Genomic DNA, 25,077 nt, shown 5'->3' with positions numbered 1-25,077 from the left:
AACTTTGACGGCCCGCGTCGTGCTCCGATGCCCGATACACTGGCCGAGGTGGGGGTGTGGGGGGCGGGGGGGGGGTGGGGGGGAGAGGGGTCGGGTCAGTCTTCCCACAGGAGCTGGAGAATCGGTCTGCTGAGCCGATTGGTTGATTGGTGCCCAGATAAAACGTATCGCCACTTGGTTCAGCTCTGTCCGAACCCACTGCCTTCCCCAGTCATTCCAGCACAGTCACTGAGCCTTGGAACTGAGGGACATCTGACTCAACCGATCGGCTTGCTGAACCCTGAGTCTGATTCCCGTTTAGCCTGATTCCTGGATTTAGTTTGCACTTAACCTTTCCTGAGGGTTTAACCTTGGCTGGTGTGTTTGTGGTTTGAAGCATTAACTGAGAAGGTTGATGAGGGTAGTGTTGTGGATGTGGTTTACGTGGACTTAGAGAGGGCACTCCATGAAGTTGCCCACAATAGACTTGGGAGGATTCCAGGTGAAGACATGAACAGGCGGGAGGAAGGTTTGAAGTGGCGTTCCCCAGGCATTGGTTTCCCTGAATCACCTAAGCGATGTCGAGGTTGATGGGGCCAGTTTGAAAGTGTGCGGAAATCCAAACTTTGACAGAGACAAGGAAAATCTGCAGATGCTGGAATCTAAAGTGGGCACCACAGCCAGCCAGGCAGCGTCAGGAGGTGGAGAAGTTGAGGTTTCAGGTGTAACCTTCCTTCAGGTTGGAGATGGGCTTCGGTGGGGTGGGGGGGGAGCTGCAGATATAGAGGGCTGGGAGGCCGGGGGCAGAAGGGTGAGGTCGGGATAGGTGGTAGCTCCGACCTGGTCGGTCGATGGGAGGGATGAATCTGATTGGGAGTTAGAAGGAAGGGTGGATCGGGAAATGGAAGGGTGGAACAGAGGCTGGAAAGGGTGCCGGGGTGGGGGTCGGGGGGGTGTGTGGGAAGGAAGGTTGTCAGAAATGGGAGAACTCAGCGTTGAGTTCTCGAGACTGTAGGCTGCCCAGACACAAGCTGAGATGTTGTTCCTCCAGTTGGCAGTTTGGATCCAAGCGTTGAGGCATTGTGAACGGTTTGGTGGACGGTCGGATTCGAAGGGAATGGGGACCAGACGGTGACTTGGACAGAAAGGTGGCAGGTGAAGTTCACCGTGGAGAAATGCGAGGGGTGATGCACTTTGGGGGAAAGACCACAGCCGGACGACATGAACAAAGGGATGTGCTTTGTGAGGGTGTGCAGGGGTAGACGAGCCTGGCTGTGTGTATACATGAGGCATGAAAGGTTGCAGGGAGAGTGCTTCATGAAAGGTACAATATTCCCAGCATGGGGACAAGAGGAGGGAGGTGACGGAGAACACAGTTAAGACTGAGGTGAGGAGGAATTCTTTGTTTCCTGAGGGAGGTGAATCTGTGGTATTCTTCATCGCCAAGGGCTGGGTCATTACCAGGACGAATATTCAAGGTTGAGATCAATAGCTTTTTTTTAAATCAGTAAGGGAATTAAAAGAAGCCAATGTAAGGAAAGCTTTGTCACCCAGCGGGGAGTGAGGGTCTGGAAAGCACTGCCTGGAAGCAGCTTCAGTTGAGACATTCACAAGGATATTGGGTGGTTATGAAGACAGAGATGTTTTGTGCAGGGTTACAGGGAGAGGGCGGGAGATCGGTATAAATTCATCAGGACGCCCACTGTGGCCTGCCTCCTGTCCTGGAACGATGCAGTGATTCTGATTGGGTGGAACCTGGTTTATTGTGATCCCTGCCACCCAAGCACTCACTCCTTTGATTCATGTCCTTCATCCCTTTCTCGTTTGCTGGTTTTTGCGGGAAGCCTGTGTTTGGTGAAGGCCGTGACACTCCGAGAGGGATGGGGTGAGACCGCCGAACTGTGATTGGGAGCTGGAACAGAAATTGCAGTGTCGTGGGATGAGACATCTGTTGTGTTCCCTTTCACTCGGTATTCAATGCTGCATTTTTCAGTTCGAACCCGAGCTCTCCATCTGAGTTGTCGCTCCATTTTTTAAAAACCCCACAACACTGAGACCCGCTGTCACAGCCCAGGGAGCGAAACCATTGCACTGGGAACTAGAACGTGTGAAATTCTGAACAAGCCCCTCAGGCGCTTCTGTGAATGTGACCGGAATCGTTTGTGTCCTGCACACTGCAGCTTCTGTCTTTGTGTGGGTGCACTCTCAAGTTTGGCACTGTTCCTTCTCCCTTTTGCCTAGGTTGAAAGACTTTCTCAGCAAGCACGTACATTTGATGTGCTACAGGATTTGTGTGCGGGCGCTGACTGCGATTATTCACTACCATGACAGGTCTGTGTGGTGCGCTGAATATGCAAGCTGTTTTTAATCGCGCGGCTGGTTTCTGCTTGATCAGGCCATCTCACTTTGGCATCAGAGATGGGCGGAAATGTCTTAGGTTGTACAGATAATTCCTCCCATAGCCCGGATTACAGCCTGTTTCAGTTGCAGATTTATATTTTCGTGTGGTTTCTCAATTAGGGATATATATATATAGAAACCAGCTGCCCCAGTTTACATTTTCCAGCTGTGTATGTCAGTTCCTCCTGAGAATAAACTGTCTCTGTGCCTGCCTCCTCTACCCAGCACCTCCCATTCTCTCAACCCCCCCCCCCCCCCCCACTCTGCACTGCAGCACTCAGTCACTCCCCCCACCTCCTCACTCGCTCCCGCCCTCTCTTTCCCATTCCCTCCCCACTCGCTCCCTCTGCCAACCACCTGCCCATCCTGATCTCCCTCACTCACCTTGTCCCCCTCCCAACTCCCACATACACTCACTCCTTTCCTCTCCCGTCCCCCCATTCAGTTCCCCCCCCCCCCCAACACACACACACACACTCTCCCTCCCTCCTTCTCCCAACCCCTACTCTCCCTTCCTTCCTCTCCTGGCCTCCCTAACTGCCTGCCTCACTCTCCCAACCGTTTCACTCTCTTCCTCCCTGACACTTTCCCCACCTCCTCTGTCCCTCTCTCTCACTCCCTCCTTGTCTTGATTCCCTCACTCCCTCCCTCCCTCTCTTGACTTACTCGCTTCCTCCCTCTCCTGACCTCTCCACACTCTCCTTGACCCCCCTCCTTCCCTCCCTCCCACTCCTGACCCCTTCCCTCCCTGTCTCAACTCCCTTCACTGCCTCCCTCCCTCCTCCCCTGACCCCTCCACTCTCTTCTTGACCCCCCTCCCCAACTCACTCCCTCTGTCCTGACCCCCTCCCCCACTCTCTCCCTCTCTGGATCCCCTCCCTCTCCGGACCCCCTTGCTCCCTAACTCAACCCCCTCCCTCTGTTGACCCCATCACTCACTCCCTCCTTCTCCGGGTCCCCTCACTCCCTCCCTCTTCTGGTCCCCTCACACCATCCCACTCCCGAGCCCATCACTCCCTCCTATTCTTGACCCTATCACTCCCTCCCTCTCCTGACGACCTCACTCCCTCTGTCTCTGGACCCCCTCGCTCTCTTTCTTTATCCCCCTCACCCCCTCCCTCTCTCAACCCCATCACTCCCTCCCTCCTTTCCCCTCTGAGTCCCCTCACACCCTCCCTCTCTGGGTCCCCTCACTCCCTCCCACCTCCCTTCCCCTGCTGTCTTTGAGGAGAGTGGCGATGTGAGAGATCAGTGAGGTGGAATGATTTTTACCGGGTTCGGTTTGAGTTAGCTATATGTTTGACATGGAAAACGATCAAGTCAGGAATGCAACAACCACCCCCCCACCCCCTCCCTGTTTCGTGGTTCCTTCTGGGACTGTGCAGGGAGTCCACTAGTTGTTGTGAGTTCAATACAATCAAAACCCCACAAGGGCAGCAGCATTGGATCAGATAACTTCTCGCTCACAAGGAGGCGAAACATTGGCACAGCTGAGAGAAAGCTGGGTGCAGGAAGAGAGGAAATTGGGACAGGAGGAGGTGATTTGGTCTTGTCAAGTCTGCTTCACTATTCATCCCCTGGATGGTCTGGGCCGTCCGCTCCCCCTAGTCACCTGATTGCCCGAGACCAAGATCTGTCCTTCCCCGTCTTACGTATAATCAGCACTAGAGCACTGACCATCCTCACTCTCCGAGTGAGGCACTCCTCCCCGTCCCAGGCAACCGAACCCTTTTCCCTCCTTCACTCCTGACTCCTGTCCGAGCCTTTTCCCCTTGGAAACATTAAATTAGACAGGTTTTCCAGCCCTCGGACTCTGGGAGAACTTATTAATTATTCCTCTTCTTCCTGTTGCCCGGCAGTGAGAACAGGCCCAAAAACGGAGGCATTTGTGTCGCCAACCACACCTCCCCCATCGATGTCATCATCCTGGCCAGTGATGGCTTCTACGCTATGGTGAGTGCTTTGTAAAAGCTGGCCCTCACTCCTTCCGTGAGAAGGAAGCCAGACTTCGTGCGGTGACGTCTCTCGGGCAGTCCTTGAACTTTCTGTTGTCTTTGAAGCGCGCACTTTTCCGCCCTCGAGTGATGGTGGGATTCAGTCACCTTCGACGAGCCAGTCTTATTAAAGGTGTAAAGATACCACAGCCCTTCCGGAACAAAGGGCTGCTGTCTCGTTAGAGAGAGGCGACTGGTGGTGCTTTCACCCAAGAGTCATCGCAGCTCAGGTGAGGGGAGAGGTTGTGAGAGAGAGTCCTTTGTGGTAACCTCAGTCAGTGATGGTCAAAAACAAGCACCAAACGAGACTGATCGCAGATCCCAGCACCTGGCCCACAGCCGTGTCTGCCTTGGCATTGCGAATGTACGTTTCAACGTTTCTCTTCAATGGGCTAAGAGTTTCTGCCTCTCCCACCCTGACAGGCAGTGAGTTCCATCCTCTGGGTGAACGATGTTTTCCCTGCATCTCCCTCTTGCCCCCTCCCTTCAGTCTGAGGCCCTGGTCATTCTGTCACGGGGAAATGTTTCTCCCTATCCACACTTTCAAAATCCCTCATAATTTTAGACATTTGGCACTGGCTCGGTGGTTAGCATTGCTGCCTCACAGCGCCAGGGACCCAGGTTCGATTCCAGCCTCGGGCAACTGTCTGTGTGGAGTTTGCACATTCTCCCCGTGTCTACGTGGGTTTCCTCTGGGTGCTCCAGTTTCCTCCCACAATCCAAAGATGTGCAGGTCAGGGTGAAGTGGCCGTGCTAAATTGCCCCTAGTGTTAGGTGCATTAGTCAGGGGGAAATGGGTCGGTGTGAACTGGTTGGGCCGAAGGGCCTGTTTCCACACTGTCGGGAATCTCATCTAAACAATCGAATCTCAGTCATGTCGCCTGTGGTCCTCTGTGTTCCATGGAGTCTGTACCATCTCTTCATAACTGAAACTTTCCAGCCCAGGCAACATCCTGGTTAATCTCCTGTGCTCCCCCCCCCGCCCACCTTCCAATGCAATCACATCTCTCCGAGAATGTGGATTCCAGAACTGCACACAGTACTCTAGCCGGACCAGCGTTTTTTTACAGTTCCAACATAACCTGCCTGCTCCTGAACTCTCTGTCTCCACTCAGGTGGGTAGGTATCCCATCTTCCTCCTTCCCCACTCCATCTACCTGTGCTGGTGCCTTCAGGAGTATGTGGAGACACACACCAAGGTGGCTGTGTCGTTGCTGGGGGGTCCTGCTGTTCAGTGTGGGCTTCCTTCCCTTGGTTCATCCTGCCAAAACACGTCACCTCGCATTTATCTGGATTCAACTGCAATGGCCGCCATTCAGCCCCTCGGACCATTCTGTTTATCTCAGTCCTCCCGGTCGAAAGCTTTCCTCCTCGCTATTTGCCCACCTCCCCGATGGCATTGGCAAAATTCCTGGTCCTACTCCTTGGCTTCATGTCTGAGTTGTTAATGGGCACAACACACGGCCAGGGACCCAGCACCAGACACTGCAGCCCACCACAAGCTTCCAGGTGCCATCACCTTCTGCTTTCCTGCCAGGATGCCAGTGTTGGATCCCATTTCCCTGGATCCCAAGCACGCCTCATATTCCACCTTGGGGCCAATGTAACCACATGGGACAAATGTGGGTTTCAATGGCCTCCTCATTTCCCCTCCCCCGCCCCCCCCCCCCCCCCCCCAACATTATCCCAGTCGTAAGCCTCCAATTTGGCAACACCCTCCTGACCCGTCCATCACTCCGTCTCTGACCTATCACCTTCTCCCTCACCTTCAGCCACCAATCGCTTTCTCAGCTACCTACCCCCCCCTCCCATTTACCCCTCAGCCCCCTGGCCCACAAGCCTCATTCCTGATGAAGGGTTTATGCCCGAAACGTCGATTCTCCTGCCCCTGGGATGTTGCCTGACCTGCTGTACTCTCGGCTCTGAAAGTCCAGCATCTGCAGTCCTCGCTTTCTCCTTTTGGTCAGTCTACCTCGGCACCTTGTCAAAAAACCAACTGAAGTCCACAAGAACCACGTCAAGAAACCTCATCGACTCACTTACTCAAAATCCAATCCAATTTATTCAGCAAGGGATGAAGGAAACCCTTTTTCCAAAGCTGTGCTGACAATCCTTCACAAATCTTTGCCTGTCCAAGTGGATGTTAGATTCTGTCGAGCAGACTTGTCCCCAATCATTTCCTGCCCACAGATGTTATTCTCACTGGTCGGTCCACTTCCTGCTTTACCCCAACTACCCATCTTCTTGAAATAGACGCCACTCGAGAAGGGAGGGGGTTATTTGTCGTGACTCAGCGTGCTTTGGGGGAACAGAGCAAAGTTGGGAGTCACACCAGATGAGCACCTTGCCTGGGACTCGTGCTGTGACCCTCTGTGTGTTTTAATAGGTTGGCCAGATTCATGGAGGGCTGATGGGAGTCATTCAGAGAGCCATGGTCAAAGCTTGTCCTCACATCTGGTTCGAAAGGTCAGAGGTCAGAGATCGCAACCTCGTCGCACGAAGGTGAGAGAACCAAGGAAGAATGATTCCGGAGGTTTGATGACTGTCTTGTCCTTCAGATTCCTTGTTGGGATAGCGTTATCCTTGGAGTGCAGAGTAAAATCTTGGGATCTGGGAGATGGGGACTGACTTTAAAAAAAAATTCACTTCCTTTGGAATGTGTCCGAGATCTGACTGGCCCACACCATGGTCATCACCTGGGTGGTAATGCTTGAGGAACTCGACACCGTCCAGGGACAAAAATAGCCCCCATTAGATTGTCCCGACATCCACCAACATCCACTCCCTCCACCCCACCGACGCTCAGTAGCAGCAGTGTGAAGTGTCTACAAGACACACTGCAGCAACTCCCCCAGGCTCCTCAGACAGCACCTTCCAAAACCCACGGCCGCTTCCATCTCGGAGGACAAGGGGCAGCAGAGACATGGGAACACCACCCCCCTGCAAGTTCCCCTCCGAGCCCCTCACCGTCTGCGACTCAGAAATGTATCGGTCGTCCCTTCAGGGTCAGAATCCTGGGACTCCCTCCCTCAGGGCGCAGTGTGTGAGGGGGGGGGGTCCCTCCATCACGCGGCACTGCAGCGGTTCAAGATGGCCGCTCACTACCCCCCACCTTCACAACGGGTGCGGTTCGGGGCGAGGGGAATAAATGCTGACCGAGCCAGCAGTAATGACATTGTAAGAGCCAAACCTGCGAGGGGAATGCGCATGGTTCTCTCTCAGGCGAAGGCCAACCCTGCTTGTTTTGTATTTATAGGTTGAGTGAACATGTGAGAGACCAGGCCAAGCTCCCAATCCTGATTTTCCCAGAAGGTACGTGCTGGTGCTCTGACCGGATTGGTACCACGGGCTGTCTCCTGGTAGTGGGAACGTGACGTTAAGCAACACTGCGAACTGATAGACTGCTTTGATGCCTGCGTGGGGAAGGAGAGGTAGTTGCAAAGCTGTGCAGACCAGAATTTCCCCAGTTGGATTCCTGTCCGGTGCTCCGTGTCGTGCTGCATGCCTGAGCTGCCCTTGGGGCCCGATTGACCCTTGGCAGGGTGGTCTCTGAACCTTGGGTGTGTTGTGACGGGGGGGGGTCAGTGCAGTGGGCACACCAGGTGTCAGATGCTGAGAGAGAGAGAGAGAGAGAGAGAGAGATGGGTGAAAGCGAGGGAGGGAGAATGAGGAGAGGCGGCACGAAACCCAGGGGCACGACTTTCCAAGGGGGGGAGAGGAAAGGTGTCCAAGAATAGTTCTGAAAGCAGACGGCGTGATGAACAGGGACGTGGGATAGCGCGAGGAAGGAGGTGATGTTCGATTCCTGGCAGACACGAGTTGAGCCACAACTGGATGACCGTGCCCAGTTGCAAGCGGTGCCCATGAGGAAGGCATGGTGACTGACTAGGATGGTGCCAGAGATGAGCGACTGCAGTTGGATGGAAGAGGTTGGCACCACTGGGGACCACGTTCCTTGGAGGAAGTTGAGTGCAGAGTCGATCGGGGCCTTCAGTATCTGGAAGGGGTCAGGACAGAGTCGATTGGGGGGGCGGGGGGTGTTTGGAATCATGAAAAGGTGCACTGGGGACGGGAGGGAGAAATACCTTCAGACAAACCCCCACCTGGGAGTGCACGGGAGGGGGGGGGGGGGGGTGGGAAACGCAGGTACAACCAAGGCTCTCGGCAGGGAGTCCAGTAATGCCCTGAGTCGGCAGAATGTATGGCAGGAGAGCAAGGAGAAGGTGGGGTGGGGGTGGGGTGTGACGTTGGGTCACCGAAGGGAGCCATTCCCTGCGCAGTCTGGGCTCTGCAGCGAGGGTTGTGAATGAACTCCCACCCAAGGCCAGCGACACGAGGAAGCCAGGCTGTTGGGAAAATGCAAGGTTACAGCTGCCCTCCCAGCCTGACGGGAGGGTGCTGCTGGTGCTGCGTTTGGGGGTGTGATTCCCACACGGACAGCGGAGGGTGTTTGTCTCTCACTCCTGGTGTCAGGCTGGTGATGGACCTGCCGCGATGGTGCAGTGCTGTCTGAGCTGTCCCGCTGCAGCCTGCTAAAATCCGCTGCTCGTACAGCTCTCTGTCGGTGCGCACAAACCATCTGGAGAGAGACTCTCCGAGATTCCCCGATGGTGGAGCTGTGAAAAGCTCTGTGAAAGGACTCACCTTTGTACTGACTGTCTGCTGAGTGAGTGACGGCTGCGGCCGGTGAGCGTTTTTCAATGGGAAATCAGTGACCTCCCCCACCCCGCGATTTCCTACTCTCCCTCCTTCCCTCAAATGGCTGCCTGGCACTGTGAGGTTCAGCTCCTCCCAGTGAAAGCAGACTCCCCCCCAACACTGATGGAGGCTTTCAGCTGAGGGATGGCAGAGGGTATCGCATAGGCAGACACAGCCCCCCCAATGCAGGGACTCTCCCCTCCAGGACTCTGGCCACTGCCTGGCCTCAGCACACACTGCTGGGAGAGTGAGGGCAGTGATCTCAGCTGGGACTGGGTGACAGTACACGCGGGGCTCTTTCACCACCGGTCTCTCTCTCTCTCTCTTCGTTCACCGGCTCCCCTTGGTCCCACATTTACCAACATCCCGAATCCGAGCAGATGCCATCCATTCGGCTCCTCCGAAAGGTCACCGCCCAGCTGTTCCTTTATCGATTCCACATTTCCGTCTCCTCAATAGCCCCAATGCTGGGCCTGCTGCTTTCCCCCACCTGCACAGCCTTCTGTTCCAGAGTCTCTCAACCCTCAGGGTGAGGGGCGTGTGTGTGTCTGACCTGAAAGGTCATGGCCCCAGTACTGCCCTCCAGTACAAAAGGAAACCTCTTGCCACCTTTCAGCACCCTTCATTTCTTGTTTCACAATTAACATTGGCACTCTCTCTGGGCGAACTGCTGCCTGCAGAAGTGGATTCAACAGCCTCTTCATGCTGACACGTTTCTTGCTGTCTGACATTTGATATGTTCCCTCAGCTCAGTAACTACTGCTGCCAGCCTGCCTGTACCGTCAGGGAGTTCAGCACTGAGGCACCTCAATCTAACCCCATGTCTCCCTCAATCTGTGCATCATAGAGTCACAGAGATGTACAGCACAGAAACAGACCCTTCGGTCCAACCCAGTCTAGTCCCACCTGCCAGCACCCGACCCATATCCCTCCAAACCCTTCCTATTCATATACCCATCCAAATGCCTCTTAAATGTTGCAATTGTACCAGCCTCCACCACTTCCTCTGGCAGCTCATTCCATACACGTACCACCCTCTGTGTGAAAAAGTTGCCCCTTAGGTCTCTTTTATATCTTTCCCCTCTCACCCTAAACCTATGCAATCTAATTTTGGACTCCCTGACCCCAGGCAAAAGACATTGTCTATTTATCCTATCCATGCCCCTCATGATTTTATAAACCTCTATACGGTCACCCCTCAGCCTCCGACGCTCCAGGGAAAACAGCCTCAGCCTGTTCAGCCTCTCCCTGTAGCTCAGATCCTCCAACCCTGGCAACATCCTTGTAAATCTTTTCTGAACCCTTTCAAGTTTCACAACATCTTTCCGATAGGAAGGAGACCAGAATTGTACACAATATTCCAACAGTGGCCTAACCAATGTCCTGTACAGCTGCAACATGACCTCCCAACTCCTGTACTCAATACTCTGACCACTAAAGGAAAGCATACCAAACACCTTCTTCACTATCCTATCTACCTGCGACTCCACTTTCAAGGAGCTATGAACCTGCACTCCAAGGTCTCTTTGTTCAGCAAGCTCCTTGGATGCTGCCTGAACTGCTGTGCTCTTCCAGCACCACTAATCCAGAACCTGGTTTCCAGCATCTGCAAACATTGTTTTTAACACTCCCTAGTGTAGAAGTCCTGCTAAGATTTGCTTTCCCAAAATGCAGCCCCTCGCATTTATCTGAATTAAACTCCATCTGCCACTTCTCAGCCCATTGGCCCATCTGGTCTTGCAGTCTTCCTCCTGATATTCTTGGAGTGTTTCAGTCTGTGAGTCCCCCGGACTTGTCCAGAGTCAGTCTCTGTCTGCTGTGGGTCATTGCATGTTTCGCAAGAAGCCAGTCCCTGTCCTGGGTTAGCACCTCGCAGTCAGGCCTGGCCTTGAACCTGTCTGGGATGAAGGTCCCGGCCAGGCGACAGTGAGGACTGCAGATGCCGGAGGGGGGTCAGAGCAGAGAGAGTGCGGCGCTGGAAAAGCACAGCAGGTCAGGGAGCATCCGAGGAGCAGGGGAGTCGACATTTCGGGCAGGACACGGCTGACAGCACAGAAGGGAGTCAGAAAGAGTTTGAGGGTAAAGGTCAGAGTGCAGAAAGCACTGAGAGTGACAAGGAATGAGGGAACTCTGTTTCAAGGGGGGGCTGGGTACAGAAGGACTGTTCTCCTTGCTTCGAGGGTGAGGTTTCAATACAGTGAGGGGTCAAGAACGAGAAGTCACTGCCAACACAGTGAACACCAAACAACATCAGCATGAGTTCAAAAAGAAACACCGTTAACGTTTTGGAGTCTGGTATGACTCCCGGGTTGGTGTCATACCGGATTTGAACTGTTAACTCTGTTTTTCCCCTCTCCCACAGATGCAGCCAGACCTGCCGAGTGCCTCGAACACTCGGCACCTTTGTTTCAGATCTCCAGCATCCTGGGGATTTTTGCTTTAGCTGAAGGTCAGGGATTGGGGATAACTTACAAAGGGACCAAGGCGGGAGATCAGATCTATTTGTGGCTCAGTCAGCCTGTGCTGATGATCTGGCAGACACCGTGGAAAGGCTGACTGCTCAATGTTCAACATGAGCTTCCCTCAGCAACCGAGTATTTACAGTGTTCTTGGCAGGGAGCAGAAACGGCATTGGGTGGTTCCTTCACCGAGCTAGCATAGGCTGAATGGCTCTGACTGAATGGGTCCGTGTTTGTGCGAAGATTCTGTTGTGAGAGTACGTACTGAGCCTCAGGAAGTGCTGGTGCAGTCTGATGGATTCTGAATTTATCCCCGGGTGGTCCAGCTTGGTTTATTTTCCCACCACCTCTCCAGGGTTCACTGGCCGGTAATCCCTCCCTGGCTGAAACTGGAACGTCTCTGTTCAGGTGTAGCCTCCCTGGGAGAATGTCATTTCACAGGACGATCCTCCCTTCAGAAGCTGTGTGATGGGGAAGGAGTCCTTTAGTCGAGGGCAGCACAGACTCAGTTGGTCCACGTGTAATCTCCACAACGGTGTCTGATGGTAATGAAGCCAGTTTGGCACCCGAGATCTCGGGCGTAACTGAATTCAGGTTGCCGCACGATTCCTTGTTTGAAAAGGAACCACAAGGAAACGAAAGACAATGTGGATTTTGATGAGCTGAATCAGAGACTGTGCACCCAGATGATCGTGCCTCGGGCAGTGTTTGCTCACGGGCTGGATGTACAGAGAGAGAGAGAGAGAGAGAATGAAAAGCAACAGAACGCCAAGCCTCCTGCGCGCTGGGTAGATGGGGTAATGGAAAATGGAATCAGTGTGTTAGTTGGGGTGGGAGGTCTTTGCTGACTTGTGTGTTGTGCTGCCTGTGACTGTGTGTCTGTCTCTGCAGGAACATGTATCAATAACACCTCGGTGATGATGTTTAAGAAGGGAAGCTTTGAGATTGGAGCCACAGTTTACCCTGTCGCCATTAAGGTAAGACCATGACTGGTGTGTATCTGGGCCCATCACAGCTCTCGTTCTTCAACTCGGCCTTTGTGGAGTCTCTGAGCCAATGCTCCTGGGTTTCCTCATCAGTCCCTGTGCAGGAGGATTAGCACTATTCCTCTTCCTCCTCCCCACTCCCCCGCCCCCTCCTCCTCCTCCCTCTTCCCTACTCTTCCCCCTCCTCCCTCCCTCCCTCTGCCCCTTCTCCCTCTCTCCCCTTCTCCCTCTCTCCCCTTCTCCCTCTCTCCCCTTCTCCCTCTCTCCCCTTCTTTCCTCTCTCCCCTCTTTCCTCTCTCCCCTCTTTCCTCTCTCCCCTCTTTCCTCTCTCCCCTCCTCCCTTTCCCCTCCTCCCTCTCCCCTCCCCTCCCTCTCCCCTCCCTCTCCCCACCCTCCCCTTCCCTCTCTCTCCCCACCCTCCCCTCCCTCTCCCCACCCCTCCCCCCCCCACTCTCTTCTTCCCCCCCCCTCCTCTCTTTCCCCCCCCCCACCCCATCCTCTCCTCCCCCTCCCCCTCCCCATTCCCATCCCCACCCCCCACCCCTCCTCCTCCCCAAAGAGTTGTTCATGTGTGGAATGAATTTCCAGAGGAAGTGCTGGATGTCGGCACAGTTAAGTTTAAAAAAACATTTGGATCAGTCCATGAATAGGAAAGGAAAGGTTTGGAGGGATATGGGCCAGGAGCAGGTCGGTGGGACGAGTTGAGTTTGGGATTGTGTTTGGCATGGACTGGGTGGGCCGAAGGGTCTGTTTCCTTGCTGTGTGACCGTGTAAACCAGCTGTGAGCTCCTTCCTTGTTAGAACTCGAAACCCCCTTTGAGATTGTTGCAGTTGAGAGTGAGGACAGTGTGTCTCAAATCTCAGGGCAGACAGAAACTCAGGGCTTCGGTTCCGAACCAAGAGCAACAGCATTGGCTGAAGGTCTATCCATGCTTTGACCATCAGTCGGCGCAGTTAATTATTGTGCCCACAGGGTGGCAGTATTCTTCCAGTGCAGGCCTCTCCTCATTGGAGAGCTGGACAGGATCAGCCCCTGAGCAGTGTCCAGGCTGTGGATGAAGGGCACCTCCCACTCCCGCATCATGGGAGAGCTCCGTTGCTTTCACATTGGCTCACTTAGACTGAGACCAGGAAAGGCCAAAGGAGCAAGGTCTTGATCTCACCGTCAGCGCTCTCTGGTGATTGTGACGATTGCGTCCTTAATGTGTCGTTGTCCTTTTTTTCCTGTTGTCAGTATGACCCTCGGTTTGGAGAAGCATTTTGGAATAGCAGTAAGTACGGCATGGTGAACTACCTGCTCAGGATGATGACGAGCTGGGCCGTGGTCTGCAGCGTGTGGTACCTGCCACCGATGACCCGCGAGGTAAGCCCTGCCTCACCTGTCTATCTATGTCTGTCTGTGTGTTTGTGTGTGTGCGCGTGTACGCACAGTGGGGCTGTGTCCTGAGTGTGTGTGTGTGAGAGAGAGAATGGCCCGAAGGCTGCTGCGCGGGGACAGAAACACGATGCCAACGTTCCATGTCTTCAAGCACTTGACAGTCGGTGAACGACCTTGAAAGCTCCCACTAACGTCAGTCTGCTGGGTGACCACATCACCAGTTCATGCTGTTTTACACACGTGGATGGAATGATAAACGCTGACCGAAGCTCAGGCGAACTCTGGGCCCTGTTGGTGTGTGGGACTTGGACACAGAATGCCACCCTGAGAGCTGGAGAATTAAGGAATACTCTGTACCGACTGACACTGACTGTACAGGAACACTCTGAGCTGGATCAGCACCGACTGACACTGACTGTACAGGAACACCCTGAGCTGGATCTGCACCGACTGACACTGACTGTACAGGAACACTCTGAGCTGGATCTGCACCGACTGACGGTGACTGTACAGGAACACTCTGAGCTGGATCAGCACCGACTGACACTGACTGTACAGGAACACTCTGAGCTGGATCAGCACCGACTGTCACTGACTGTACAGGAACACTCTGAGCTGGATCAGCACCGACTGACACTGACTGTACAGGAACACCCTGAGCTGGATCGGCACCGACTGACACTGACTGTACAGGAACACCCTGAGCTGGATCTGCACCGGCTGACACTGACTGTACAGGAACACTCTGAGCTGGATCAGCACTGACTGTACAGGAACACCCTGAGCTGGATCGGCACCGACTGACACTGACTGTACAGGAACACCCTGAGCTGGATCTGCACCGACTGACGGTGACTGTACAGGAACACTCTGAGCTGGATCAGCACCGACTGACACTGACTGCACAGGAACACCCTGAGCTGGATCTGCACTGACTGACGGTGACTGTACAGGAACACTCTGAGCTGGATCCGCACCGACTGACACTGACTGTACAGGAACACTCTGAGCTGGATCGGCACCGACTGTACAGGAACACCCTGAGCTGGATCTGCACCGGCTGACACTGACTGTACAGGAACACCCTGAGCTGGATTGGCACTGACTCACACTGACTGTACAGGAACACTCTGAGCTGGATCAGCACTGACTGTACAGGAACACTCTGAGCTGGATCATCACCGACTGACTCTGACTGTACAGGAACACTCTGAGCTGGATCAGCACCGACTGACGGTGACTGTACAGGAACACTCTGAGCCGGATCAGCACCGACTGACAGTGACTGTACAGGAACACCCTGAGCTGGATCTGCACTGACTGACGGTGACTGTACAGGAACACTCTGAGCTGGATCAGCACCGACTGACACTGACTGTACAGGAACACCCTGAGCTGGATCGGCACCGACTGACACTGACTGTACAGGAACACCCTGAGCTGGATCGGCACCGACTGACACAGACTGTACAGGAACACACTGAGCTGGATCTGCACCGACTGACGGTGACTGTACAGGAACACTCTGAGCTGGATCAGCACCGACTGACACTGACTGTACAGGAACACCCTGAGCTGGATCTGCACTGACTGACGGTGACTGTACAGGAACACTCTGAGCTGGATCAGCACCGACTGACGGTGACTGTACAGGAACACCCTGAGCTGGATCGGCACCGACTGACACTGACTGTACAGGAACACCCTGAGCTGGATCTGCACCGGCTGACACTGACTGTACAGGAACACCCTGAGCTGGATCGGCACTGACTGTACAGGAACACTCTGAGCTGGATCAGCACTGACTGTACAGGAACACTCTGAGCTGGATCTGCACCGACTGACGGTGACTGTACAGGAACACTCTGAGCTGGATCAGCACCGACTGACGGTGACTGTACAGGAACACTCTGAGCCGGATCAGCAACGACTGACAGTGACTGTACAGGAACACCCTGAGCTGGATCGGCACTGACTGACACTGACTGTACAGGAACACTCTGAGCTGGATCAGCACTGACTGTACAGGAACACTCTGAGCTGGATCAGCACTGACTGACGGTGACTGTACAGGAACACTCTGAGCTGGATCTGCACCGACTGACACTGACTGTACAGGAACACTCTGAGCTGGATCAGCACCGACTGACACTGACTGTACAGGAACACTCTGAGCTGGATCGTCACCGACTGTACAGGAACACCCTGAGCTGGATCGGCACCGACTGACACTGTACAGGAACACCCTGAGCTGGATCTGCACCGACTGACAGTGACTGTACAGGAACACTCTGAGCTGGATCAGCACCGACTGACACTGACTGTACAGGAACACCCTGAGCTGGATTGGCACCGACTGACGGTGACTGTACAGGAACACTCTGAGCTGGATCAGCACCGACTGACGGTGACTGTACAGGAACACCCTGAGCTGGATCGGCACTGACTGTCCAGGAACACTCTGAGCTGGATCTGCACCGAATGACACTGACTGTACAGGAACACCCTGAGCTGGATCTGCACCGACTGACACTGACTGTACAGGAACACTCTGAGCTGGATCTGCACCGACTGACACTGAATGTACAGGAACACTCTGAGCTGGATCGGCACCGACTGATGGTGACTGTACAGGAACACTCTGAGCTGGATCGGCACCGACTGACAGTGACTGTACAGGAACACCCTGAGCTGGATCGGCACCGACTGACACTGACTGTACAGGAACACCCTGAGCTGGATCGGCACTGACTGTACAGGAACACTCTGAGCTGGATCTGTACCGACTGACACTGACTGTACAGGAACACCCTGAGCTGGATCTGTACCGACTGACACTGACTGTACAGGAACACCCTGAGCTGGATCTGTACCGACTGACACTGACTGTACAGGAACACCCTGAGCTGGATCTGTACCGACTGACACTGACTGTACAGGAACACTCTGAGCTGGATCTGTACCGACTGACACTGACTGTACAGGAACACCCTGAGCTGGATCTGCACCGACGGACACTGACTGTACACGAACACCCTGAGCTGGATCTGCACTGACTGTACAGGAACACTCTGCGCTGGATCTGCACCGACTGACAGTGACTGTACAGGAACACTCTGAGCTGGATCTGCACCGACTGACACTGTACAGGAACACCCTGAGCTGGATCGGCACTGACTGACGGTGACTGTACAGGAACACCCTGAGCTGGATCGGCACCGACTGACGGTGACTGTACAGGAACACTCTGAGCTGGATCAGCACCGACTGACGGTGACTGTACAGGAACACTCTGCGCTGGATCTGTACCGACAGACAGTGACTGTACAGGAACACTCTGAGCTGGATCTGCACCGACTGACACTGTAGAGGAACACCCTGAGCTGGATCGGCACCGACTGACACTGACTGTACAGGAACACCCTGAGCTGGATCGGCACTGACTCTACTGGAACACCCTGAGCTGGATCGGCACTGACTGACGGTGACTGTACAGGAACACTCTGAGCTGGATCTGCACTGACTGACAGTGACTGTACAGGAACACCCTGAGCTGGATCGGCACCGACTGACACTGACTGTACAGGAACACTCTGAGCTGGATCAGCACCGACTGACGGTGACTGTACAGGAACACTCTGCACTGGATCTGTACCGACAGACAGTGACTGTACAGGAACACTCTGAGCTGGATCTGCACCGACTGACACTGTACAGGAACACCCTGAGCTGGATCGGCACCGACTGACACTGACTGTACAGGAACACCCTGAGCTGGATCGGCACTGACTGTACAGGAACACCCTGAGCTGGATCGGCACTGACTGACGGTGACTGTACAGGAACACTCTGAGCTGGATCTGCACTGACTGACAGTGACTGTACAGGAACACCCTGAGCTGGATCGGCACCGACTGACACTGACTGTACAGGAACACCCTGAGCTGGATCGGCACCGACAGACACTGACTGTACAGGAACACCCTGAGCTGGATCTGCACCGACTGACGGTGACTGTACAGGAACACTCTGAGCTGGATCAGCACCGACTGATGGTGACTGTACAGGAACACTCTGAGCTGGATCAGCACCGACTGACGGTGACTGTACAGGAACACCCTGAGCTGGATCGGCACCAACTGACGGTGACTGTACAGGAACACTCTGAGCTGGGTCTGCACCGACTGACGGTGACTGTACAGGAACACTCTGAGCTGGATCTGCACCGACTGACACTGACTGTACAGCAACACTATGTGGCGTGTACTATATCTGCACTGACTGACAGTGACTGTACAGGAACACCCTGAGGTCTGTACTCTATCTGCACTGACTGACAGTGACTGTACAGGAACACTCTGTGGCGTGTACTCTCTCTGCACTGACTGACGGTGCCTGTACAGGAACACTCTGTGGCGTGTACTATAACTGCACTGACTGACAGTGACTGTACAGGAACACTCTGTGGCGTGTACTATATCTGCACTGACTGACAGTGACTGTACAGGAACACTCTGTGGCGTGTACTATAACTGCACTGACTGACAGTGACTGTACAGGAACACTCTGTGGCGTGTACTATATCTGCACTGACTGACAGTGACTGTACAGGAACACCCTGAGGTCTGTACTATATCTGCACTGACTGACAGTGACTGTACAGGAACACCCTGAGGCCTGGACTCTCTCTGCACTGACTGACAGTGACTGTACAGGAACACCCTGAAGTCTGTACAGGAACACCCTGAAGTCTGTACTCTCTCTGCACTGACTGACAGTGACTGTACAGGAACACCCTGAGGTCTGTACTCTCTCCGCAGTGAGTGACAGTGACTGTACAGGAACACCCTGAGGCCTGGACTCTCTCCCCAGTGAGTGACAGTGACTGTACAGGAACACCCTGAGGCCTGGACTCTCTCCGCACTGACAGTGACTGTACAGGAACACCCTGAGGCCTGTACTATATCTGCACTGACTGACAGTGACTGTACAGGAACACCCTGAGGCCTGGACTCTCTCTGCACTGACTGACGGTGACTGTACAGGAACACCCTGAAGTCTGTACTCTCTCTGCACTGACTGACGGTGACTGTACAGGAACACCCTGAAGTCTGTACTCTCTCTGCACTGACTGACAGTGACTGTACAGGAACACCCTGAGGCGTGTACTCTCTCTGCACTGACTGACAGTGACTGTACAGGAACACCCTGAGGCGTGTACTCTCTCTGCACTGACTGACAGTGACTGTACAGGAACACCCTGAGGCCTGTACTCTCTCTGCACTGACTGACAGTGACTGTACAGGAACACCCTGAGGCCTGGACTCTCTCTGCACTGACTGACAGTGACTGTACAGGAACACCCTGAGGTCTGTACTCTCTCCGCAGTGAGTGACAGTGACTGTACAGGAACACCCTGAGGCCTGGACTCTCTCCCCAGTGAGTGACAGTGACTGTACAGGAACACCCTGAGGCCTGGACTCTCTCCGCACTGACAGTGACTGTACAGGAACACCCTGAGGCCTGTACTATATCTGCACTGACTGACAGTGACTGTACAGGAACACCCTGAGGCCTGGACTCTCTCTGCACTGACTGACGGTGACTGTACAGGAACACCCTGAAGTCTGTACTCTCTCTGCACTGACTGACGGTGACTGTACAGGAACACCCTGAAGTCTGTACTCTCTCTGCACTGACTGACAGTGACTGTACAGGAACACCCTGAGGCGTGTACTCTCTCTGCACTGACTGACAGTGACTGTACAGGAACACCCTGAGGCGTGTACTCTCTCTGCACTGACTGACAGTGACTGTACAGGAACACCCTGAGGCCTGTACTCTCTCTGCACTGACTGACAGTGACTGTACAGGAACACCCTGAGGCCTGGACTCTCTCCGCAGTGAGTGACAGTGACTGTACAGGAACACCCTGAGGCCTGGACTCTCTCCGCAGTGAGTGACAGTGACTGTACAGGAACACCCTGAGGCCTGGACTCTCTCCGCACTGACTGACAGTGACTGTACAGGAACTCCCTGAGGCCTGGACTCTCTCCGCAGTGAGTGACAGTGACTGTACAGGAACACCCTGAGGCCTGGACTCTCTCCGCAGTGAGTGACAGTGACTGTACAGGAACACCCTGAGGCCTGGACTCTCTCCGCAGTGAGTGACAGTGACTGTACAGGAACACCCTGAGGCCTGGACTCTCTCCGCAGTGAGTGACAGTGACTGTACAGGAACACCCTGAGGCCTGGACACTCTCCGCAGTGAGTGACAGTGACTGTACAGGAACACCCTGAGGCCTGGACTCTCTCCCCAGTGAGTGACAGTGACTGTACAGGAACACCCTGAGGCCTGGACTCTCTCTGCAGTGAGTGACAGTGACTGCACAGGAACACCCTGAGGCCTGGACACTCTCCGCACTGACTGACAGTGACTGTACAGGAACACCCTGAGGCCTGGACTCTCTCCCCAGTGAGTGACAGTGACTGTACAGGAACACCCTGAGGCCTGGACTCTCTCCCCAGTGAGTGACAGTGACTGTACAGGAACACCCTGAGGCCTGGACTCTCTCCGCACTGACTGACAGTGACTGTACAGGAACACCCTGAGGCCTGGACTCTCTCCGCAGTGAGTGACAGTGACTGTACAGGAACACCCTGAGGCCTGGACTCTCTCCGCAGTGAGTGACAGTGACTGTACAGGAACACCCTGAGGCCTGGACTCTCTCTGCACTGACTGACAGTGACTGTACAGGAACACCCTGAGGCCTGGACTCTCTCCGCAGTGAGTGACAGTGACTGTACAGGAACACCCTGAGGCCTGGACTCTCTCCGCAGTGAGTGACAGTGACTGCACAGGAACACCCTGAGGCCTGGACTCTCTCTGCACTGACTGACAGTGACTGTACAGGAACACCCTGAGGCGTATACTCTCTCTGCACTGACTGACAGTGACTGTACAGGAACACCCTGAGGCCTGGACTCTCTCCGCAGTGAGTGACAGTGACTGTACAGGAACACCCTGAGGCGTGTCCTCTCTCTGCACTGACTGACAGTGACTGTACAGGAACACCCTGAGGCCTGGACTCTCTCCGCAGTGAGTGACGGTGACTGTACAGGAACACCCTGAGGCCTGGACTCTCTCCCCAGTGAGTGACGGTGACTGTACAGGAACACCCTGAGGCCTGGACTCTCTCCGCACTGACTGACAGTGACTGTACAGGAACACCCTGAGGCCTGGACTCTCTCTGCACTGACTGACAGTGACTGTACAGGAACACCCTGAGGCCTGGACTCTCTCCGCAGTGAGTGACAGTGACTGTACAGGAACACCCTGAGGCCTGGACTCTCTCTGCACTGACTGACAGTGACTGTACAGGAACACCCTGAGGCCTGGACTCTCTCCGCAGTGAGTGACAGTGACTGTACAGGAACACCCTGAGGCGTGTCCTCTCTCTGCACTGACTGACTGTGACTGTACAGGAACACCCTGAGGCCTGGACTCTCTCTGCACTGACTGACAGTGACTGTACAGGAACACCCTGAGGCCTGGACTCTCTCCGCACTGACTGACAGTGACTGTACAGGAACACCTTGAGGCCTGGACTCTCTCCCCAGTGAGTGAAGGACTGAGTCGGTTTGTGTCTTTCAGGAAGATGAAGACGCGGTGCACTTTGCAAACCGAGTGAAAGCTGCCATTGCCCGACAAGGTGGTCTTGTTGATTTATTGTGGTAAGTCCGACCCTTCCGGTTGTTCCCTGATTCAGAAGGCACAAACAATGGTCTTGCTACTGTCCCTCTTGGAAGAGAGCAAGCCATTTATAAGTCTCTGTTATGAAATGGAATTGTTCTGTCTGATGGTCTGAGTAACCCCAATGAATTATGTCCTAGACTACCCCACATGAGGAAGCATCATCTCTGCCCATCTCCTGAGTCAATCCCCTTCAGTGTCTTGTGTCCCTCAAAGGGATCTCCCCTCACTGCACACACTAAACCCAATCTGCTGTGTCTCAGTAAGACAAGGTTTGGACTGTGGAAGTTAGCTAGTGAACACTGTGTGAACTTCCTGCCATGCAAGGACCTCCTTGCTGAGTAAGGGGACTGAAACTGGGCGTGGTGTCTCCGATGCAGTTTGGCAAATGCCTCAAAACAATAGAAGCAACACTCTCCTCCTTCGCCGAGCAAGAGATGTTGGCGTCCTTGCTGCTGGTGTGGCTGACCTCTGGCTTTTAACCGCTGCTTCTCTGCCTTTCAGGGACGGTGGCTTGAAGAGGCAGAAGGTCAAGGACACCTACAAAGAGGAGCAGCAGAAACTCTACAGTAAGATGATCGTGGGTAACCACAAGGACAGAAGCCGATCATGAACTCTCCCTGTGGGACTCACCGTGCCCACCAGGAGGTGGGCACGCAGAAGGGCACAGCTTCAGTCCTCTCTCTGGCCTATCATGAACCAAAGGGCACCGAATTGTCCCAAAGTAGCTTTTATTTTATTTTTCTTCTCTCTCTCTCTCTCTCTCTCTACTCTCTCGCGCCAATGAATATGACAAAGTCGGCCACACGAGAGAGACGTCTGCCAAAGGCTCTGAGCAGCTGCCACCTGAGAGCGTTAAAGGGAAACCAGTGAATGTGCCCGCCGTGAGTTCGAAGAAAGAACGAGGTGGGAGCGATCGCAGGGGGAATGGTGCGGGAAATCCCCAGTCTCCTTCCAGCCCCAAAAGGAGCCCCACTTGGTCATACCCTGTGAGGTTAAACTCACAGGGTCCCAGCCGTTTCCGTAAGGAACGGGGCTCGAATCACGTTGAGAGGCTGAGGCGTGAAACTTTTGGAACTCAGAAATAACTCAGAAGAGGGCAGGGTGCATTTGTCAGAGACGCTCCACTGCATGTCCAAGTGTGTCTTCATTGTATATTGCCCCCCCCTTTGTTTTTCAGACATGTACTTGCATGCTTTGTTTTATTTTTAAAATTTACGTTAACTAACTGTTTGATTGTAACCAGGAGAGCAGCAGCACTGCCCCAGACAGTGGGCGGAAAGGGTGGCCGTTTCTTTGTCCTGAGCGTGCTCGGTTTGAGGTGAGCTGTCAGGTCTGACCGTGTCCCCTGCACACACCCACCAGTTCAGGTCCTCCCAGGGCCCTCGGTCAGTCGCAGAGCCGACTCTGGACATCAGTAACCGAGTCCATTTCAGGACAAAAGGAACCTTCCTCGTTTGACAAAATGGTCTTGCCTGCGTCCAAGTCACCACTGTTGTGGAACAGTTTGCAATCTCGACTTGTATTTGGTGTGTTGTCAAATCACTTGTCTGAACCACATGGAGTGGCCTCAGAAGGGTGGGGGGGGGGAGGGGGTTGACTGGAATAAATCACTTGTGGGTTTACAAATGTTTCAGAGTGTCCATGGTTGTCGAGTGGTGCTCCGCTGGTATGAGCCAGCACAGGAGGGGGAGCAGAGTGAGTGTTCCAGACACAATTGGGAAGGGAGGCTCACCGGCACCAGCAGGTGGCAGAGACTGTGCACAATGATGTTTCAGAATCTCTGCGGTGTGGAAACAGGCCATTCGGTCCATCTTGTACTGACTGCAGAGGACAAGCATAGCAGGAAATAGCCAGGCAAAAAGAGTGGAAGTTTTGATCACTGCAGAGGAAAGGCCATCTCTGGAACGAAAAGGCTCACAAAGACCTTGGATCTGATGGTTTTTTGAGTATGAGCAGAAACGGCGACGTGAGAAAGTGGACAGAGATTGACTGCGTGAGTCATCATCTTCCAAAACTCCCTGGATTCTGATACGACACTCCCTCTGTTCAAGGAAGCAGGAGATGACAAGCCATGGGAAAACAGTAGAATTGATTTGAGGAGGGAGTGGCAGGCCATTTAGAAAATTGTATTTGGCAATTTTTGTCAGGAAACTTCTCAATTCTGAAAGTGTAACAGGCAGGAGGGACAGAAGATGTAACGTATTTGGATTGCCAAAAGGCTCAGGTGCCATCACGACAAAATAAGAGTTTCTGAGCTTCAGGGGGAAGAGAGAGTTGGTAAACAACTGAAAACAGCATAAAAGGGGTAAGGGGTTGTGTTGAGGACATGGTTAACAAGGTGACTGCTGGGGACAGAATGACTTGAAATCGAGCTGAGCTCGAATGGAACGAAATTTCCTCAAAATATTGAAGCTCAGGAGAAAAGCCAGTTCTGAGGATGGTTCAAATCAAAGGTGAGGACAGAAGAACGGGTGGCTGGAGGATAATGTGAGAATTCGGAGGGTCACTGGGACACAGGAAGGTTCAAAAGCAAGGTGGGGGTGGTTACATGGTAAACACAGGATGGTGCTTTACTCAAACTATCATGGAGAGCGTTGCTGAACCTACTCCTGAGATGCTGCATGGCACTCGGAGAGTCAGAATGATTCCTAATTCGACCAGTGAGATTGGACAGTATATCCCCAAGGAATGAAAAGCCCCTTCCCAGTTGTTGCAGTGGGGGAGATGGTTAATGACACTGTGTAATTGAGAGAGTGTGAGGATTCCTCTGTCAGTGACGGTTGTCAATGCACCAAGGCTGAAGATGGTCTTGCAAACTGATTTAATCGTCAGATTAATTCTGGTTGTTTGGAAAAAATGCACAGCCCACATTTGAACTGGTGCCTCTCAGCATATGCTTCTCCAAGCACATCACTTTTACCACGTGTGTTCACTTGCAGGCTGGGAGGTTTGGCGACGTCTTTGAACTGATCTGTTGTGCTACTCAATGAAATGTTAAGTTTACTACCTGAAGCTTTGTAAGTGTGAAAGCCCTGGTGGTGCTGAGGAAAAGCAATGGGCTTGTAAAGCCAGCGAGTTTGGGTTCAAATCCCACCTGGCCCGCAATGTGATTTATATTTTTTGGCAAGTTTTTCCTCTTGTTAAAAGCAGTAAAACCTGGCAGCCTCTGGTGGCCCTCCCTACAGTTATCATGGAGTTTACATTTGATCTTACTCAGCACTCAGTTCACTACCACTCCAAATTAAATCAGAGCTAACCTTTCCTCTCTTAGGCTATATCTAAGACCCTGCCTGGGACTTGAACTCAGTACCTTTCAGATCTGATCCAAACCCTCAAACTGCATGCCACCAGACACATGCCTCAAAAGGTAAGCTTTTGGGAAATACTTAACATATAAGTATCTCTCATCCAAAAAAATTTCCAGTCA

General features: G+C 53.6%; 1 protein-coding gene across 1 annotated transcript; it reads left to right on the top strand.

The window, feature by feature from the left end:
* Nucleotides 1-2,184: 2,184 nt before the first annotated feature.
* On the top strand, nt 2,185-24,838 carry LOC140459777 (glycerol-3-phosphate acyltransferase 4). Its single transcript, XM_072554296.1, has 8 exons — nt 2,185-2,310; nt 4,239-4,332; nt 6,760-6,875; nt 7,630-7,685; nt 12,422-12,507; nt 13,751-13,879; nt 21,549-21,628; nt 22,152-24,838. The coding sequence occupies exons 1-8, from the start codon at nt 2,255-2,257 to the stop codon at nt 22,258-22,260; spliced, it is 726 nt and encodes a 241-aa protein (XP_072410397.1). The 5' UTR covers nt 2,185-2,254; the 3' UTR covers nt 22,261-24,838.
* The last annotated feature ends 239 nt before the right edge of the window (nt 24,839-25,077 follow it).

Source organism: Chiloscyllium punctatum, chromosome 35, assembly GCF_047496795.1.
Source record: "Chiloscyllium punctatum isolate Juve2018m chromosome 35, sChiPun1.3, whole genome shotgun sequence".
NCBI classification, from domain to species: Eukaryota; Metazoa; Chordata; class Chondrichthyes; order Orectolobiformes; family Hemiscylliidae; genus Chiloscyllium; species Chiloscyllium punctatum.
This window is presented reverse-complemented; position numbering and strand designations above follow the sequence as displayed.

Bases quoted from the DNA above. Each gene is read 5' to 3' on its own strand.
- LOC140459777 (XM_072554296.1), top strand. From the start codon at position 2,255: ATGTGCTACAGGATTTGTGTGCGGGCGCTGACTGCGATTATTCACTAC. The intron at 7,686-12,421 runs GTACGTGCTGGT...CTGTCTCTGCAG, and splicing joins AATCCTGATTTTCCCAGAAG to GAACATGTATCAATAACACC. The intron at 13,880-21,548 runs GTAAGCCCTGCC...TGTGTCTTTCAG, and splicing joins TGCCACCGATGACCCGCGAG to GAAGATGAAGACGCGGTGCA.